The sequence below is a fragment of the Siphateles boraxobius genome, unplaced genomic scaffold (assembly GCF_051911475.1).
Source record: "Siphateles boraxobius isolate OS27281-9 unplaced genomic scaffold, OSU_SipBor_1 21, whole genome shotgun sequence".
NCBI classification, from domain to species: Eukaryota; Metazoa; Chordata; class Actinopteri; order Cypriniformes; family Leuciscidae; genus Siphateles; species Siphateles boraxobius.
Window position 1 is genome coordinate 1848084 of NW_027508822.1, and position 18336 is coordinate 1866419.

Sequence of the window (18336 nt, forward strand, 5' to 3'; positions counted from 1 at the left end):
GAATTATGCTTAGGGCACCAAAATGTCTAGCAGCGGTACTGCTCTCTTACATCAGTATGACTTTTCTCATGTCTATGTAAAGTTTGCAGCAGTGAAAAACTCTTTCCACACACAATGTTGCTTCTCCTTCGTATGAACTGTCAGGTGTTTCTTCAGGTTTGATGCACAGAGAAATGTTTTGCTGCATTGATCACATGTGAACGGCTTCTCTACAGTGTGGATCCTCTCATGTGTTTTCAGAGATGATAAGTGACTGAATCTCTTGTCACAGTGTGAACACTTGTAAGGTTTTTCTCCAGTGTGAATTCTCTGGTGCGGTTTTAAACTGTCCGCTGAAGTAAAAGTCTTCCCACACTCAAAGCACATGTACTCTCTCACACCAGTGTGAGTTTTCTCATGTCTATGTAAAGTTTGCCGCAGTGAAAAAGTCTTTCCACACACAGAACATGAATACGGCTTCTCCTTCGTATGAACTATCAGGTGTGTCTTCAGGTCTGATGCACTAAGAAATGTTTTGCCGCATTGATCACATGTGAACGGCTTCTCTCTGGTGTGGATCCTCATGTGAACTTTAAGGTGGTCTGGTTGACTGAAACTCTTCCCACACTGATGGCATACATGCAGCTTGTCTCCAGTGTGAACTCTGATGTGAATCTCAAGACTACATTTGCTTGTAAAACTCTTCCCACACTGATTGCAGGTGAAAGATTTATTGGCTCTTTTCTTTAAAAAAATATTTTTAGTCTTTGAGCGACTCAAAGGTTTTTCTCCAGGTTGGACATGATGTTCCTCCTTCACTTCACTCAGTTCTTCTCTCTCCTCCTCCACTTATCTCAGTTCTTCACTCTCCTCCTTCACTTCACTCAGTTCTTCTCTCTCCTCCTTCACTTCACTCAGTTCTTCTCTCTCCTCCTTCACTTCACTCAGTTCTTCTCTCTCCTCCTTCACTTCTCTCAGTTCTTCACTCTCCTCCTTCACTTCACTCAGTTCTTCACTCTCCTCCTTCACTTCACTCAGTTCTTCACTCTCCTCCTTCACTTCACTCAGTTCTTCACTCTCCTCCTTCACTTCACTCAGTTCTTCACTCTCCTCCTTCACTTCACTCAGTTCTTCACTCTCCTCCTTCTCTTCACTCAGTTCTTCTCTCTCCTCCTTCACTTCACTCAGTTCTTCTCTCTCCTCCTTCACTTCACTCAGTTCTTCACTCTCCTCCTTCACTTCACTCAGTTCTTCACTCTCCTCCTTCACTTCTCTCAGTTCTTCACTCTCCTCCTTCACTTCACTCAGTTCTTCACTCTCCTCCTTCACTTCACTCAGTTCTCTCTCCTCCTCCACTTCACTCAGTTCTTCACTCTCCTCCTTCTCTTCACTCAGTTCTTCTCTCTCCTCCTTCTCTTCACTCAGTTCTTCTCTCTCCTCCTTCACTTCACTCAGTTCTTCTCTCTCCTCCTTCACTTCACTCAGTTCTTCACTCTCCTCCTTCACTTCACTCAGTTCTTCTCTCTCCTCCTCCACTTCACTCAGTTCTTCTCTCTCCTCCTCCACTTCACTCAGTTCTTCTCTCTCCTCCTTCACTTCACTCAGTTCTTCTCTCTCCTCCTTCACTTCACTCAGTTCTTCTCTCTCCTCCTTCACTTCACTCAGTTCTTCTCTCTCCTCCTTCACTTCTCTCAGTTCTTCACTCTCCTCCTTCACTTCACTCAGTTCTTCTCTCTCCTCCTCCACTTCACTCAGTTCTTCTCTCTCCTCCTCCACTTCACTCAGTTCTTCTCTCTCCTCCTTCACTTCACTCAGTTCTTCTCTCTCCTCCTTCACTTCACTCAGTTCTTCTCTCTCCTCCTTCACTTCACTCAGTTCTTCTCTCTCCTCCTCCACTTCACTCAGTTCTTCTCTCTCCTCCTTCACTTCACTCAGTTCTTCTCTCTCCTCCTTCACTTCACTCAGTTCTTCTCTCTCCTCCTTCACTTCACTCAGTTCTTCTCTCTCCTCCTTCACTTCTCTCAGTTCTTCACTCTCCTCCTTCACGTCACTCAGTTCTTCTCTCTCCTCCTTCACTTCACTCAGTTCTTCTCTCTCCTCCTTCACTTCACTCAGTTCTTCTCTCTCCTCCTCCACTTCTCTCAGTTCTTCACTCTCCTCCTTCACTTCACTCAGTTCTTCACTCTCCTCCTTCTCTTCACTCAGTTCTTCTCTCTCCTCCTTCACTTCACTCAGTTCTTCTCTCTCCTCCTTCACTTCACTCAGTTCTTCTCTCTCCTCCTCCACTTCTCTCAGTTCTTCACTCTCCTCCTTCACTTCACTCAGTTCTTCACTCTCCTCCTTCTCTTCACTCAGTTCTTCTCTCTCCTCCTTCACTTCACTCAGTTCTTCTCTCTCCTCCTTCACTTCACTCAGTTCTTCACTCTCCTCCTTCACTTCACTCAGTTCTTCACTCTCCTCCTTCACTTCTCTCAGTTCTTCACTCTCCTCCTTCACTTCACTCAGTTCTTCACTCTCCTCCTTCACTTCACTCAGTTCTCTCTCCTCCTCCACTTCACTCAGTTCTTCACTCTCCTCCTTCTCTTCACTCAGTTCTTCTCTCTCCTCCTTCACTTCACTCAGTTCTTCTCTCTCCTCCTTCACTTCACTCAGTTCTTCACTCTCCTCCTTCACTTCACTCAGTTCTTCTCTCTCCTCCTCCACTTCACTCAGTTCTTCTCTCTCCTCCTTCACTTCACTCAGTTCTTCTCTCTCCTCCTTCACTTCACTCAGTTCTTCACTCTCCTCCTTCACTTCACTCAGTTCTTCTCTCTCCTCCTCCACTTCACTCAGTTCTTCTCTCTCCTCCTTCACTTCACTCAGTTCTTCACTCTCCTCCTTCACTTCACTCAGTTCTTCTCTCTCCTCCTCCACTTCACTCAGTTCTTCTCTCTCCTCCTTCACTTCACTCAGTTCTTCTCTCTCCTCCTTCACTTCACTCAGTTCTTCTCTCTCCTCCTTCACTTCACTCAGTTCTTCTCTCTCCTCCTTCACTTCACTCAGTTCTTCACTCTCCTCCTTCACTTCACTCAGTTCTTCTCTCTCCTCCTCCACTTCACTCAGTTCTTCTCTCTCCTCCTCCACTTCACTCAGTTCTTCTCTCTCCTCCTTCACTTCACTCAGTTCTTCTCTCTCCTCCTTCACTTCTCTCAGTTCTTCACTCTCCTCCTTCACTTCACTCAGTTCTTCACTCTCCTCCTTCACTTCACTCAGTTCTTCACTCTCCTCCTTCACTTCTCTCAGTTCTTCACTCTCCTCCTTCTCTTCACTCAGTTCTTCTCTCTCCTCCTTCACTTCACTCAGTTCTTCTCTCTCCTCCTTCACTTCACTCAGTTCTTCACTCTCCTCCTTCACTTCACTCAGTTCTTCTCTCTCCTCTTTCACTTCACTCAGTTCTTCTCTCTCCTCCTTCACTTCACTCAGTTCTTCACTCTCCTCCTCCACTTCACTCAGTTCTTCACTCTCCTCCTTCACTTCACTCAGTTCTTCACTCTCCTCCTTCACTTCACTCAGTTCTCTCTCCTCCTCCACTTCACTCAGTTCTTCACTCTCCTCCTTCTCTTCACTCAGTTCTTCACTCTCCTCCTTCACTTCACTGAGTTCTTCTCTCTCCTCCTTCACTTCACACAGTTCTTCTCTCTCCTCCTTCACTTCACTCAGTTCTTCACTCTCCTCCTTCACTTCACTCAGTTCTTCTCTCTCCTCCTCCACTTCACTCAGTTCTTCTCTCTCCTCCTCCACTTCACTCAGTTCTTCTCTCTCCTCCTTCACTTCACTCAGTTCTTCTCTCTCCTCCTTCACTTCACTCAGTTCTTCTCTCTCCTCCTTCTCTTCACTCAGTTCTTCTCTCTCCTCCTCCACTTCTCTCTCCTCCTTCACTTCACTCAGTTCTTCTCTCTCCTCCTTCTCTTCACTCAGTTCTTCACTCTCCTCCTTCTCTTCACTCAGTTCTTCTCTCTCCTCCTCCACTTCACTCAGTTCTTAACTCTCCTCCTCCACTTCTCTCTCCTCCTTCACTTCACTCAGTTCTTCTCTCTCCTCCTTCTCTTCACTCAGTTCTTCACTCTCCTCCTTCACTTCACTCAGTTCTTCACTCTCCTCCTCCACTTCACTCAGTTCTTCTCTCTCCTCCTCCACTTCTCTCTCCTCCTTCACTTCACTCAGTTCTTCTCTCTCCTCCTTCACTTCACTCAGTTCTTCTCTCTCCTCCTTCACTTCACTCAGTTCTTCACTCTCCTCCTTCACTTCACTCAGTTCTTCTCTCTCCTCCTCCACTTCACTCAGTTCTTCTCTCTCCTCCTTCACTTCACTCAGTTCTTCTCTCTCCTCCTTCACTTCACTCAGTTCTTCACTCTCCTCCTTCACTTCACTCAGTTCTCTCTCCTCCTCCACTTCACTCAGTTCTTCACTCTCCTCCTTCTCTTCACTCAGTTCTTCTCTCTCCTCCTTCTCTTCACTCAGTTCTTCTCTCTCCTCCTTCACTTCACTCAGTTCTTCTCTCTCCTCCTTCACTTCACTCAGTTCTTCACTCTCCTCCTTCACTTCACTCAGTTCTTCTCTCTCCTCCTCCACTTCACTCAGTTCTTCTCTCTCCTCCTCCACTTCACTCAGTTCTTCTCTCTCCTCCTTCACTTCACTCAGTTCTTCTCTCTCCTCCTTCACTTCACTCAGTTCTTCTCTCTCCTCCTTCACTTCACTCAGTTCTTCTCTCTCCTCCTTCACTTCTCTCAGTTCTTCACTCTCCTCCTTCACTTCACTCAGTTCTTCTCTCTCCTCCTTCACTTCACTCAGTTCTTCTCTCTCCTCCTCCACTTCACTCAGTTCTTCTCTCTCCTCCTCCACTTCACTCAGTTCTTCTCTCTCCTCCTTCACTTCACTCAGTTCTTCTCTCTCCTCCTTCACTTCACTCAGTTCTTCTCTCTCCTCCTTCACTTCACTCAGTTCTTCTCTCTCCTCCTCCACTTCACTCAGTTCTTCTCTCTCCTCCTTCACTTCACTCAGTTCTTCTCTCTCCTCCTTCACTTCACTCAGTTCTTCTCTCTCCTCCTTCACTTCACTCAGTTCTTCTCTCTCCTCCTTCACTTCTCTCAGTTCTTCACTCTCCTCCTTCACGTCACTCAGTTCTTCTCTCTCCTCCTTCACTTCACTCAGTTCTTCTCTCTCCTCCTTCACTTCACTCAGTTCTTCTCTCTCCTCCTCCACTTCTCTCAGTTCTTCACTCTCCTCCTTCTCTTCACTCAGTTCTTCTCTCTCCTCCTTCACTTCACTCAGTTCTTCACTCTCCTCCTTCACTTCACTCAGTTCTTCACTCTCCTCCTTCACTTCTCTCAGTTCTTCACTCTCCTCCTTCACTTCACTCAGTTCTTCACTCTCCTCCTTCACTTCACTCAGTTCTCTCTCCTCCTCCACTTCACTCAGTTCTTCACTCTCCTCCTTCTCTTCACTCAGTTCTTCTCTCTCCTCCTTCACTTCACTCAGTTCTTCTCTCTCCTCCTTCACTTCACTCAGTTCTTCACTCTCCTCCTTCACTTCACTCAGTTCTTCTCTCTCCTCCTCCACTTCACTCAGTTCTTCTCTCTCCTCCTTCACTTCACTCAGTTCTTCTCTCTCCTCCTTCACTTCACTCAGTTCTTCACTCTCCTCCTTCACTTCACTCAGTTCTTCTCTCTCCTCCTCCACTTCACTCAGTTCTTCTCTCTCCTCCTTCACTTCACTCAGTTCTTCACTCTCCTCCTTCACTTCACTCAGTTCTTCTCTCTCCTCCTCCACTTCACTCAGTTCTTCTCTCTCCTCCTTCACTTCACTCAGTTCTTCTCTCTCCTCCTTCACTTCACTCAGTTCTTCTCTCTCCTCCTTCACTTCACTCAGTTCTTCTCTCTCCTCCTTCACTTCACTCAGTTCTTCACTCTCCTCCTTCACTTCACTCAGTTCTTCTCTCTCCTCCTCCACTTCACTCAGTTCTTCTCTCTCCTCCTCCACTTCACTCAGTTCTTCTCTCTCCTCCTTCACTTCACTCAGTTCTTCTCTCTCCTCCTTCACTTCTCTCAGTTCTTCACTCTCCTCCTTCACTTCACTCAGTTCTTCACTCTCCTCCTTCACTTCACTCAGTTCTTCACTCTCCTCCTTCACTTCTCTCAGTTCTTCACTCTCCTCCTTCTCTTCACTCAGTTCTTCTCTCTCCTCCTTCACTTCACTCAGTTCTTCTCTCTCCTCCTTCACTTCACTCAGTTCTTCACTCTCCTCCTTCACTTCACTCAGTTCTTCTCTCTCCTCTTTCACTTCACTCAGTTCTTCTCTCTCCTCCTTCACTTCACTCAGTTCTTCACTCTCCTCCTCCACTTCACTCAGTTCTTCACTCTCCTCCTTCACTTCACTCAGTTCTTCACTCTCCTCCTTCACTTCACTCAGTTCTCTCTCCTCCTCCACTTCACTCAGTTCTTCACTCTCCTCCTTCTCTTCACTCAGTTCTTCACTCTCCTCCTTCACTTCACTGATTTCTTCTCTCTCCTCCTTCACTTCACACAGTTCTTCTCTCTCCTCCTTCACTTCACTCAGTTCTTCACTCTCCTCCTTCACTTCACTCAGTTCTTCTCTCTCCTCCTCCACTTCACTCAGTTCTTCTCTCTCCTCCTCCACTTCACTCAGTTCTTCTCTCTCCTCCTTCACTTCACTCAGTTCTTCTCTCTCCTCCTTCACTTCACTCAGTTCTTCTCTCTCCTCCTTCTCTTCACTCAGTTCTTCTCTCTCCTCCTCCACTTCTCTCTCCTCCTTCACTTCACTCAGTTCTTCTCTCTCCTCCTTCTCTTCACTCAGTTCTTCACTCTCCTCCTTCTCTTCACTCAGTTCTTCTCTCTCCTCCTCCACTTCACTCAGTTCTTAACTCTCCTCCTTCACTTCACTCAGTTCTTCACTCTCCTCCTCCACTTCACTCAGTTCTTCTCTCTCCTCCTCCACTTCTCTCTCCTCCTTCACTTCACTCAGTTCTTCTCTCTCCTCCTTCACTTCACTCAGTTCTTCACTCTCCTCCTCCACTTCACTCAGTTCTTCTCTCTCCTCCTTCACTTCACTCAGTTCTTCTCTCTCCTTCTTCACTTCACTCAGTTCTTCTCTCTCCTCCTTCACTTCACTCAGTTCTTCTCTCTCCTCCTTCACTTCACTCAGTTCTTCACTCTCCTCACTCTCTTCCATCAGTTCTGACATGAAAGAAAAACATTAAATTTAATTTTCAGTACATCAAAATAATTCAAAGAGATAAATATAAAGGACATGAAAGTGAGCCCTGATGTAATAGTAGAAAGTAGACAACTGTTATAAAATATTTTAATGTGAAGCCTTTTAATTAATTGATTACATGTCCTTGAAACATTCCATGAATGAGGCAAATTTATCTTCCAATTATTTTTAAAACATTATAGACACAAATCCCATGTTTCTTTAGCAAGAAATACTAAATATATATTTATCAATGACACAATTATCTAACATGATATTAACATTAAAATATACAATACTGCCATTTTTGACACCAACTTTGAGATTTATATTTATTTTACTAAAAACATTTTAATTAATGGCCGTTCACACTAGAAGTTTTCCTTGCACTGACTTCCATTCATACGCATGTGAAAGTGGGACACCAGAATCACAAGCTCAAGTGAATAACGAGAAATAACACAAGCATTTAGCATTCAAGTGGAGTGGATTGTTTATTTTTAATTATTAGTTATATGTTTGTAAAAAGCTGCCGCAGAGTGGGACTACATTTCACGACCGTTGCAGTGTCTGTAGAAATTCCACATGCTCAAAGTGGCTTTAACTAGTTTTAAATTAACTATTTGTATAAGCTTTAACTGTGTCCTACATGTTTCACTCAACCTTTTTACTTATGACATGATTTTCTTCCTTTTAAAATGTTTGATGTTTCTGATATGAATGTTCTTCATGAATAAACACCAATCCTCTTTGTTCTTCAGGAACTTCAGTGTGTTTCATTCTGCAGGTTCTGGATCACTCATGTTCTCACTGTCCTCTTTAATAAACTCAGTCTTTGCAGATTTCAGCTCTTCCTGATGCTTTCATGCTCGTCTTCACTGGTAGCTGATGGGAATTTACAGCATTTATTGGAGAATGACTGTGGGAGGAGCTTCACTGATGATGTGATTGCAGCGGGAGGAGCTTCACTGATGATGTAATTGCAGTGGGAGGAGCTTCAAAGATGATGTGACTGCTATGGGAGGAGCTTCAATGATGATGTGATTGCTGTGGGAGGAGCTTCACTGATCATAGGCTTGTTCGACTTGAACCGGCGCTGCAAAGTCCGATCGGTTTATGACATCAAAGTACCGCGAGAGCGATTAGAGAGCAGACGGCTGCTTATGCTTTTGAATCGCTCTCGCGGTACTTTGATGTCATCAACCGATCGGTCTTTGCAGCGCCGGTTCAAGTCGAACAAGCCTGATGAATTCCAGTGTGGGAGGTGCGGATCTGCCAAAATCAAAAATTTCAATTACTGATTTTGTTTTTATAATAAATGACACTAAGCATGTATGTCTATCTATTCATCGTACAGAACCTGATGCCATTCAATAATTATTTGTATTACTAATCCTAACATCATTCTGCTTCTTCATTAAAATAGTTATCTAGAAATAAAGAAACGAGTATAAATAATTTAAATTCTTCCAAATATAAATAATGGTAAGAAAAAGTTAAAAATCATAAACAGAAATAACCGTACAGAGTAACCAACAATTACCCTCAGTCAGTTGACAACAATGAAATACGTTTTAAAGGGGCATTTGGCAACTCTAGCTATTTCTTCGCTGCTTTTCACTTTTGTTGTTGCATGTTTTCTCAACGAGCTCCCCCTACAGCTGTGAGGCGTATATTTCACAATAATGTCGTAAAAGAAACTCACTTGCGGCCCCTCCTCCGCCTTTCTACCGCTGCTCATGTGCATTTGTTCTAATCGGAGCCGGCCAACTTTATCGTGTGGAGCTATGTGTACCGAGGTGGGTTATACATCATACACATTGAGGGAGACGTGTGTGTTTATGTCGAATTGCCGTAAAGCAGTTTGTGTTTCTCGCTCATTCTCGCTTCTCACGAGACTTCCTATTTCCAACTTACCGGGACGTTAATCCTCATGTTGCAAGGTTGGTTTTCCGCCTAGGAACGTTGGGGGGAGCGGGGAAAGTCACCATTCTCACCAGAACAGGTTATTAAACCATCCAAATGATTTCTAAACGGTTTTATTAAGTTGAAATAGTTGCCGAATGCCCCTTTAAATGTAAATTTAGAGGAGATTTGAAGACATCAGCATAATAAATGAGGTGAAAACAGGAACTATTGTCATGAAATAAAGAGTGTTTCAGCAGATCTGTTAATATTGATGAGTCTCAGACTATCAACACTCATTCAACAAGACATTCAGGATCATCAGAAGATCATCTCACTTTATTCTGAGTGTTTGCTGTTAGAAACACATTATTTGAGTCTGGATATATGATAAAATCCTGTAAAACTGCTCTAGTGAAAGAAAATACTGTTGCATCTCACAACATGACAAGGATAAAACATAAAAAAAGAAACATTAATGGCATTCATCTTAATTAACCACCTCATATATATAAATAACTACAGCAGCATAATGTCAATATCTAAAGTATACATTCATTGCACTAATTTTATTCAAAACTCACAACGATCCTAAAAACTCATTATAAGCTCAATGTGAAATTTTTAGCCGTATCTGCTCCTGTATATTTTAACAATGTGAAATAAGTAACACATTTGATTTGTAAAGGATAAAATAAAACGGCAGCAGCATCAATTCCCCTCACAGATCTCAAACTTTAACTCTTGACTTTAACATTCAGTAACAGTTCTCACTCCAAACATCGAGACAAACACACAAACGAACACACACTCGCTCAGGTCTGAATGAACTCAACATATTCTCCTCATGCTCGCTGCTGCTGCACTAAATGTTTATTTCAGTAGAAAAGACGCCAGAAAAGACGCACAAGTATCGCTGTGATCGATGAAAACCATACAGAAATGAGTCGCTTAATCAAACTGTAGAAAGTGTGTGTGATGGTTGTGTAAATATGAGAAATACCGTGAACTGCTCTCCTCAACACAGAAGACTCTTCTTCTTTATTGGCGGCTGGAATTAGCGCCATCTATTGTGGGTTTTGGATCAGAGACTCACATTACTCTCTTTTTCATGTGATGCATGATAACGAGGAAGCGAGCCCTTTTTTAATTTAAAAAAATACAGAGATGACATGTTTATTATATACAACTTTTCACACAAAATGTAGTAATGTGTTCAATTTCATCAGAATACAAATGAGAAAATAAGAGTTAAATGTGATTAGCTGAAAAATGAAAAATGGCATGTGTAGGCTACTGTATCACGTGCCGTTTGAATTGACATGCTACAGCGATCTGTCACATTTAAAGGCGTCAAAACGTTGGAAATATTGACGGAATCTGACAGTTGATAATTTGTTCCATATCAAAAGTAACCTTCTCCGTCTAGTCTGTCGGTGTCAGTGTCCTCTTTGTCTGCGATTTTTCTCTGCGTGAGAAAATGCAGTCGTCCAATCAGTAGTTAAGAGCCTGAAATTTCTTATAGTAATTCGGAAATTAGTGCACATGAGTGAAAAAAAATACAGCACAGAAGAATGTCTAATTTAGCGTGAGATTTATTTGTTGTGCGTGAGACCGTGAGATTGAGGCTGAATGCGTGAGTGTCACGCCAGATGCGTGAGAGTTGGCAACCCTGTAACGCCGGGAAAACAAACGATTATCAGTTTAAACTAAAGGTTGGAGTCGATGTAGTGTTCCTTGCAACTTACCAAAGTTCCAGTGATCATGGATATTGACATGCAGAAGGAATTATGAATGCTGAGCCAGTAAAAAAACAGGAAATGACAATCAGTAAGTTTCCATTATTTTCCGGTTAAAAATTTGGAGCGGTGCAAACACTGGCTTGAGGCTATCAACCACCCAAAGTTTAGAGAGGACACCGCTAAGGAAAACCTGAAAAACCATAGGGTTTGTAGTCTCCATTTCAATGAGAGCACTGACACCACCAGTCCACCCCAGCTTGAGTCTGCCCGGGCTCTTCCTCCTGGCCGCCCAGCAGGTCTTGCTCCTCCGCTGCAGCAGCTGCTCCGGCCGCCTCTTGTTCCTCCATCATCCGCAACTGTTCATCGCTGTATTGCGGCTCGTACAGGTAGCCACGAGAATCGGATTCTTGCACCAAATCTTCAAAATCTCCTTCTGCCATATCAACTTAAAAACTACCTTCCGCCATCGTGGTCAGCCTGCCCTCCTACTCAGCTTTCTCCACAGAGCAAGAACCTGTTAGCTTAGCTTGAAAAAAAAAAAGATATCTGAACCTATTTGTACATTCTGTGAGTGAAATCCCACCCCGGGTTGAAAACATGCGGCACTAGCTCCTACTACTGGCTGTGGTCTCTAGCCTCTGGCCAAAAAAGCCTCCGATGACGCTAAATGATGATTTTTGCGTCACCGGGGGATTTTTTCCAGACAAAAAAATACTCAAAATAAAAACAAAAAACTCTTGTCTCAGGGGGACATGAGGGAGGGAAACACGGTCATTCAAAAATACTACAGGTTTCTACTGATAAAAAGCTTAATGCTAATTGGTGAAGTATCCCTTTAAGTCTACCTTTTTCATACGAATTTATAACTACAGATTTTCTAATATAGTGTTTCTTATTTTTCCATAAGAAATTGAATAAACATTGGTGAACTATCTTGGAAGTCTGAGCATCAACATAAAAAGATGTAGCAGAGTACGCTATAGACGTATAAGACCGTCTGCTTTGGAAAGTAAGTTCTACCCTTGAGAGACAGATCTCTTTATATTTTTTTCTGTGCCTTTTTTTTTATATAATCGGAGAAAAGTTATCAACACATCTGTTCTTCATAACCTTAGAAAAGAGTATACCCAAATATATATGTGGTAGATTTCACATTTATGGATATTTAAAAGGAAGCCTGATGTCCTGGAAAGTAACCTAATAAGATTAATAACTAAAGAAACCTGAGCAGAGTTGCATAAAAACAGTGTAGCATCATCTGCAAGTTGACTCAGTATGATCTGATTACTACAAAATAATCGAGTATCTGATGTCATGTGACAAGTCAAATTAGCTTTTCCACTCTTGCAAACAGAGGAAGGTTATGAGGTGTGGAGAGACATAATTTATCATTGGAACATGAACAGACAGGGTCCAATTTGTAATCATTTTAATGAATACAAAGCAATTAATATAAACTTTTCTTACAGTGTGTGGGACATCCGACTACTTTCCAAGAAGGTGCGCAACTGATTTACAAATATGGAGATAAATATGTACAGGAATTGAGGCAGTAGCCATTGACAGCACTAGAAAAGCTGCATGATTATGTACAAGTATTGTACGAATTTGAAAACTTGTTAAATCTTGTGAGTATTAAGGCTTTGAGACTATGTTTGTACTGATTGGGCTATGGGTTTTGTAAGAAAAGGTTTAAGAGACAACAAATGATTGATAAAATGTTTGATTTAGGGTTAAAACCAACACATACATACCATTGTGAATATTTGCCTTTGTAGCTTTTCGTATCCCGTTTACTTCTCCTCAAACAATAATGGGCAATAAAAGGCCCTTTTGGTCTTTTCAGCTGAAAAAAAGAGAAAAGAAAATATCATTATATATAATATATTGGATTATTTAATGGTAAAATTACTGATTTACCTTACAAATTATTGTTGTTACATTATTAGACATTAAAAGCATGGCAAGTGTTGTGATTAATATGCATTTAAAACAAATATCACTTTAAAACTACCAATACTGAGGTAAAAGCACGGACAGTTTTGTGGTTACTGTCCTTTTACCACACCTATCACAGTAAAACTAAGGTTACTTCGGTAAAAGCATGGTAAGTGTTGTGGTTACTGTGCATTTACAACAAATATCACATTAAAACTACAAATAATGTGGTAAAAGCATGGTAAGTGTTGTGGTTAATATGCATTTAGAACAAATATCACATTAAAACTACAAATAATGTGGTAAAAGCATGGTAAGTGTTGTGGTTAATATGCATTTAGAACAAATATCACATTAAAAGTACAAATAATGTGGTAAAAGCATGGTAAGTTCTGTGGTTACTGTCCTTTTACCACACCTATCACAGTAAAACTAAGGTTACTGTGGTAATAGCAAGGTAAGTGTTGTTTTTACTGTGATTCTACTACAAATACCACTTTGGAACTAATTGTACTAACTTTAAACCTAATATGAATATGATTAACTGATAGAAGGTCTAGGCCTACAGCATGTCACGTGACAGATAGTGTTTAATCACCCTGTTTTGAATTAGAAAGCAATGAAACGCAAAGCCTCCGTGTCGATGACAGATATAATGCAGTGACTGAACATGAGCTAATCTGATTCATTTCGACCATCAGAAAAGACATTATATCAAACATTATTAGGACAGTGTATTTTCGACTACTTACCAACATCTGGGACACATGAACTGATGCCAAATATCGCTATGTGTTCGGAACGAGACTTCTTCAACGCGATTTCCTACTGATAAAATTCGCGTAGTCGTTTATACTTTTTTTTTTTTAAATCAATAAACAGCAAAGCAGTCCAGCTTCCCTGGCAATAAGACCGAAATAATAACATTAAAAAAATACATATATAAACATGATAAGATATCGTGAATAAATGTCGATTAAACAGCTTTCTCTGCTGCAGCCCAACTGGCAGAAAGAATAGTGCATTACATTAGTAGAAAAATAAATAAAATAAATAAATAAAAATGCTGATATCACGAAAATAACAAAATAAACGTGTCCATATCACGAACCAGTAGATTAAATATCGTGACCATATCACAAACTGCCGTGAACCTGGGCTGTGTGGCACCTCAAAAGCGTGGAAATAATTCCTGATTTATATTCAAATGAGTGTATAGGCCTACTGAGAAGTCTGAACATTACTGATATCGTCGTTTTTATAACCTTTATTTAACCATCTGGAACGGAGAAAAAATTATACCACTTAGCGCCTCTAGTGTACTTTTCACCCGAAAAGTGCAGGGAAACGTACCTGGAGGTAGGTATTTCAGGTTTTCAAAAATGTAGGCAGAGTAACGTATTTCCAATGATCCTGGGTTGTGCGTTTGTCTGTGCGTTTCTTTGGGGATTCATTTTGTCGGCATAAAAGAGTGTTTCCCGGGTTCGTTGACTGGCTGGTGGTCTCCTCGTGCCTGGATGGATGTTTGGGCTGCCAATCACGTGGTGTGTTGGCAGATGGATGGAAAGTCTTTGAAGCTGGAAAGTGGGCTTTGCAGTCGAATAATTTAAATGAAACTTTGCAGCAAAACTTAACTTAGAATCGAGACTCTCATCGGAAAATAAAATAAAGCTAAGAAACAGAAAGAAAAGTGAGACGAGAGTAGCGCTGTTCTATGGCGACACTCAGCAGTTATGCGCAGTGTTTGTTTTTTTGTGTTTTTTTATGATTGTGTGTGACTAAAGTGACAAATAGTTCATTGTTTTTAAATTTGACTTGTTGGAAAACAATGGCTTACCTCAGAGTGACTGGCTTTCTGCTCTTTTTGACGCTATTTGGTCACTTTATGCGGGTGCCCTGTTTGGATTACTGTCACTCCGTAATATAGGAATCGTAGACCCAGCTGGAAACTTTCCGGCGGAGATCATTGAGCATGGTCCTTCCAATGGAGACCAGGGAATAAGGCCAACTAGGGTGAGGAAAAGAGGCAGCCGTGGCGGTGTCCGTCGGAGGCTCAAAAGACAGGGTCATCGGAGGATCCCTCTCCCCTCAACAATCCTCGCCAATGTACAACCTCTCCGGAGTAAGGTGGACGAACTCCAAGCAAATGCTGATTTGTATCGGACTACAGGAATGCATGACTTATTGCACTGACGGAGACGTGGCTTAAAGAGCAGGATCTACAAACTGATCTGGAAATCGATGGTTTTGGAGTACCGTTGCGACTTGACAGGGATCCGGCAGCAACAGGAAAATCGCTCGGTGGTGGTCTATGTTTGTATGTAAATAAGAGCTGGTGTTAACACAGTTACGGTCAGAGAAACTGTGTGCGCCTCTGACATTGAACTTATGTCTGTCTCAAACTCCAGTGTTAAATTAACACTCAAGAGTGTTAAAGTTAATGAGATAATTAAGTGATTAATTTAGTAATGTTTGAGCATTATTGAAGACAAAAATTTGAAATTGAAGTTCGTCAATAATTGTTTTGTGGTGATTTTATATGTAAAATCTCAGTCTCTGTGGTTTTAAGAGATTCCCACCCTGGGGTCGTCAAAAGGTCATTAAAAAGGAGGTGGTCTGTTTTAAATCCTTTGTCTTGAGATCAAACAACCTCTGCCGTTATCTTGGTGGGTTCCGAGCCGTGCCATCACTGAACCAATCACAGAATTTAAGCCGAAATTGACAAGGCAGGATATGCAAAATGCAGCCTCTGCTCGAAAGAAATTAATTACAGCAACAAAGGTTCTCATTAGGGTTGGGCTGATAGACAATGCCATCGTCCATCGCGATGGCTGACAGACATCACGATGTTGAGATGGGATCATGCTTGGCACCACAGCCAAAATAGCACTGTATGAAAGATGTACCGCTTTTATTTCTAAATATTAACAAACTTGCTTGCCATGTCATCTACTATCTTCTGTTCCGATTCTCGAGTTTGTTTTGTCGTTTAAAAACCTTTATAAATGATCTTGATTTGTAACGTGAGATGGGATGAACAAACAAAGATGTTTCTTTGAGCCGCAGTTCAGAGATTCCTGTCTGTTGGATTTATTACAGCACATGAATTCATCAGTCTCTCCTGAAATACATGAAAGTAACCCAGCGGGCACCTTGACGTCAATTTAACATCAATATGACATCAAACATTATGTCAAAATGACGTCACGAAATAGGTCAAAAATGAAAGTCATATTGACGTCAAAGTGTCGATATCAATTTGATGTCAAGATTTTGACCTCTGCTGATGTCATTAATTGAGTGATGATTGGCCAATATTGAAGACACCTGGTGTTAACAAGCAGAATCACTGAAGGAGAAAATCACAATTTTAAGCCACCATTTTGGTGATCAATGTTTGCTTTAGTTGGGGTCTTGACCCTAAACTGTTTAACTTTAGATTTTGTTTGGCTGCTGAAACTGAGTGGTGAACAGCCAGATGAACAAAGAGTAAAGGTGATCTGGTGGTGTTGGTTATGTTTTGACATAATCATCATTTGACCTGTGTTACTGAACTCATTTAGAGTCTAATCTCTGATTAAGATTTATATTGGTAATTATAGCATCACGGTATTCTACAGCATATAATCATGAATTTTTAATTTAATCCAAAGAATTTCCTAAAAGTTATTCTGATAAAACAAGTGTGTATTTTAGGCACACACAGACATCTAGAATCAGTGTATGAATCTCAAGAATGGTGACAAACAAAATATTCAATTAGGAAAAGGAAATTACTAAAACAAATCAGATCATAATTGATTCATACCGCAAAGCATGATGGGAGCCATGAATGAGTTTTGATTGGTGGCACCCAGAATGCACTGCGACTTATTATTGTCACCATTGTTGAGATTCACGGGCTGATTATTGATCTCAGTGTGTCTAAATAAAAAAAAATGTTAAAGTCTTCCGATCAGAACAGGTTTAACGAAATGTTTTGGATTATATTGAAAATGCTGATAATTGTTTGCTATAGAATCACAGTGTTGCTGTGATTAACAATGCAAAGACACTCTACTTGACTCAAGTATTTAGGACAAGTGATGATTATGTCATAACAAAACCAACACCACCTGATCACCTTTTCTCAATGTTCATCTGGCAGTGACATTAACATCAGCCAAACAAAATTGAAATATTGATAATTTAGGGGTAAAGAGCCCAACTAAAGCAAACACTGACCACCAAAATGGTGGCTTACAATTTTTATTTTCCCCTTTGGAGATTCTGCTTGTTAACATCAGGTGTCTTCAATAATCACATCAGCAGAGGTCAAAATCTTGACATCAAATTGACATTGACACTTTGACGTCAATATGACTTTCATTTTTGACCTATTTTGCGACGTCATTTTGACATAATGTTTGATGTCATATTGATGTTAAATTGATGTCAAGGTGCCCGCTGGGAAGTGGCCGGTGAACTGGGAGAAGAATAGAGTAGACTTTATAGTTATTTACACTGTGTATCTGAACCGTAAAGATCCTGACTCCAGCTAGTCTACAAAACGACTTTATGGCCCTGCAAGCTTCAAAGAGATGAGCCTAAATAGAGGAAGAACTGGTCAAAGTTAGATAGTTTGGAAAAGGCTGCAGTGGGAAGCTGCGCTGAATTCCCTTCACCTCTGTTTTGGCCTCAACCTTCTAAACTAAAGCTGATGCTCTCTGTGTGTTTCTCTGTCGTCTCCGGTCGCGTTCATATGTAATGTGAGCTTATTTTGTCAATTAGATCGAAAGATCTGTAAAAAAACAACAACATACATTTACCCACCCATAGAGACTCCCCTCGAAGAAATCAGGACAGAAGTGGTTCAAAGTGGACAAAAGAGACAGATTGAAACACCTAAGTAGATATTATTACAAAGTGCATTTTGAAAACATGCACTTATATGAAGGTAAAATGATGACAAAGAATCGCATGCGCAGGTTAAAATTTGTGAATGTGTACATAAGATTGCAAGCGTAAATTAAATTTGCATGCAAGAGAAGATTTGTATTTTTTGAATTTTTGCAAAAAAAATTGCAGCATTTAACTGTTATTCGTAAGTGTAATTCATGTATTTTGAAGCTGAAATGTACCATTTCGGCAATGAGAATATTTCCCATGCACACAAGTCATGTAGACATTTGCAACAGTTTATTTTTTTACACAAAGTTTGATTTTACGCAATTAATCTGTTTTGCAGTTCCTGCCTCTGTTGTTTTCGGTTGCAAATTGCTGTTCACAGGCTTGCAGTGCTTTTGGCCGCATTTGTGTGCAAAAACCGTGCCAAAAGTATAAACGTGGAAAAATGAAAGTCTGAAGAATACAGATCCTATTTATTTTGCATTAGCATGAAGCTGCAGCTTCAAAATACATGAATTACACTTACGAATAACAGTTCAATGCTGCAAATATTTTTTTCTTACACTTGAAGGGCGATTTACACCTTTACAAATCTTCTCTTGCGCATGCAAATTTAATTTACGCTTGCAATCTT

The 18336-nt window shown here is 41.1% G+C and overlaps 1 protein-coding gene and 1 pseudogene across 1 annotated transcript in view; both read right to left on the bottom strand.

Annotated features, from left to right (window-relative positions):
- Positions 1-3999, bottom strand: part of LOC143746057 (uncharacterized) — a 25804-nt pseudogene extending 21805 nt beyond the window's left edge.
- The window catches only part of LOC143746058 (uncharacterized), a 211342-nt gene continuing 197005 nt past the window's right edge, over positions 4000-18336 (bottom strand). Inside the window, exon 2 of the mRNA XM_077237775.1 lies at positions 4000-6863. Coding sequence (XP_077093890.1) covers positions 4000-6863 — 2864 coding nt within the window. The remainder of the gene's footprint in view (positions 6864-18336) is intronic.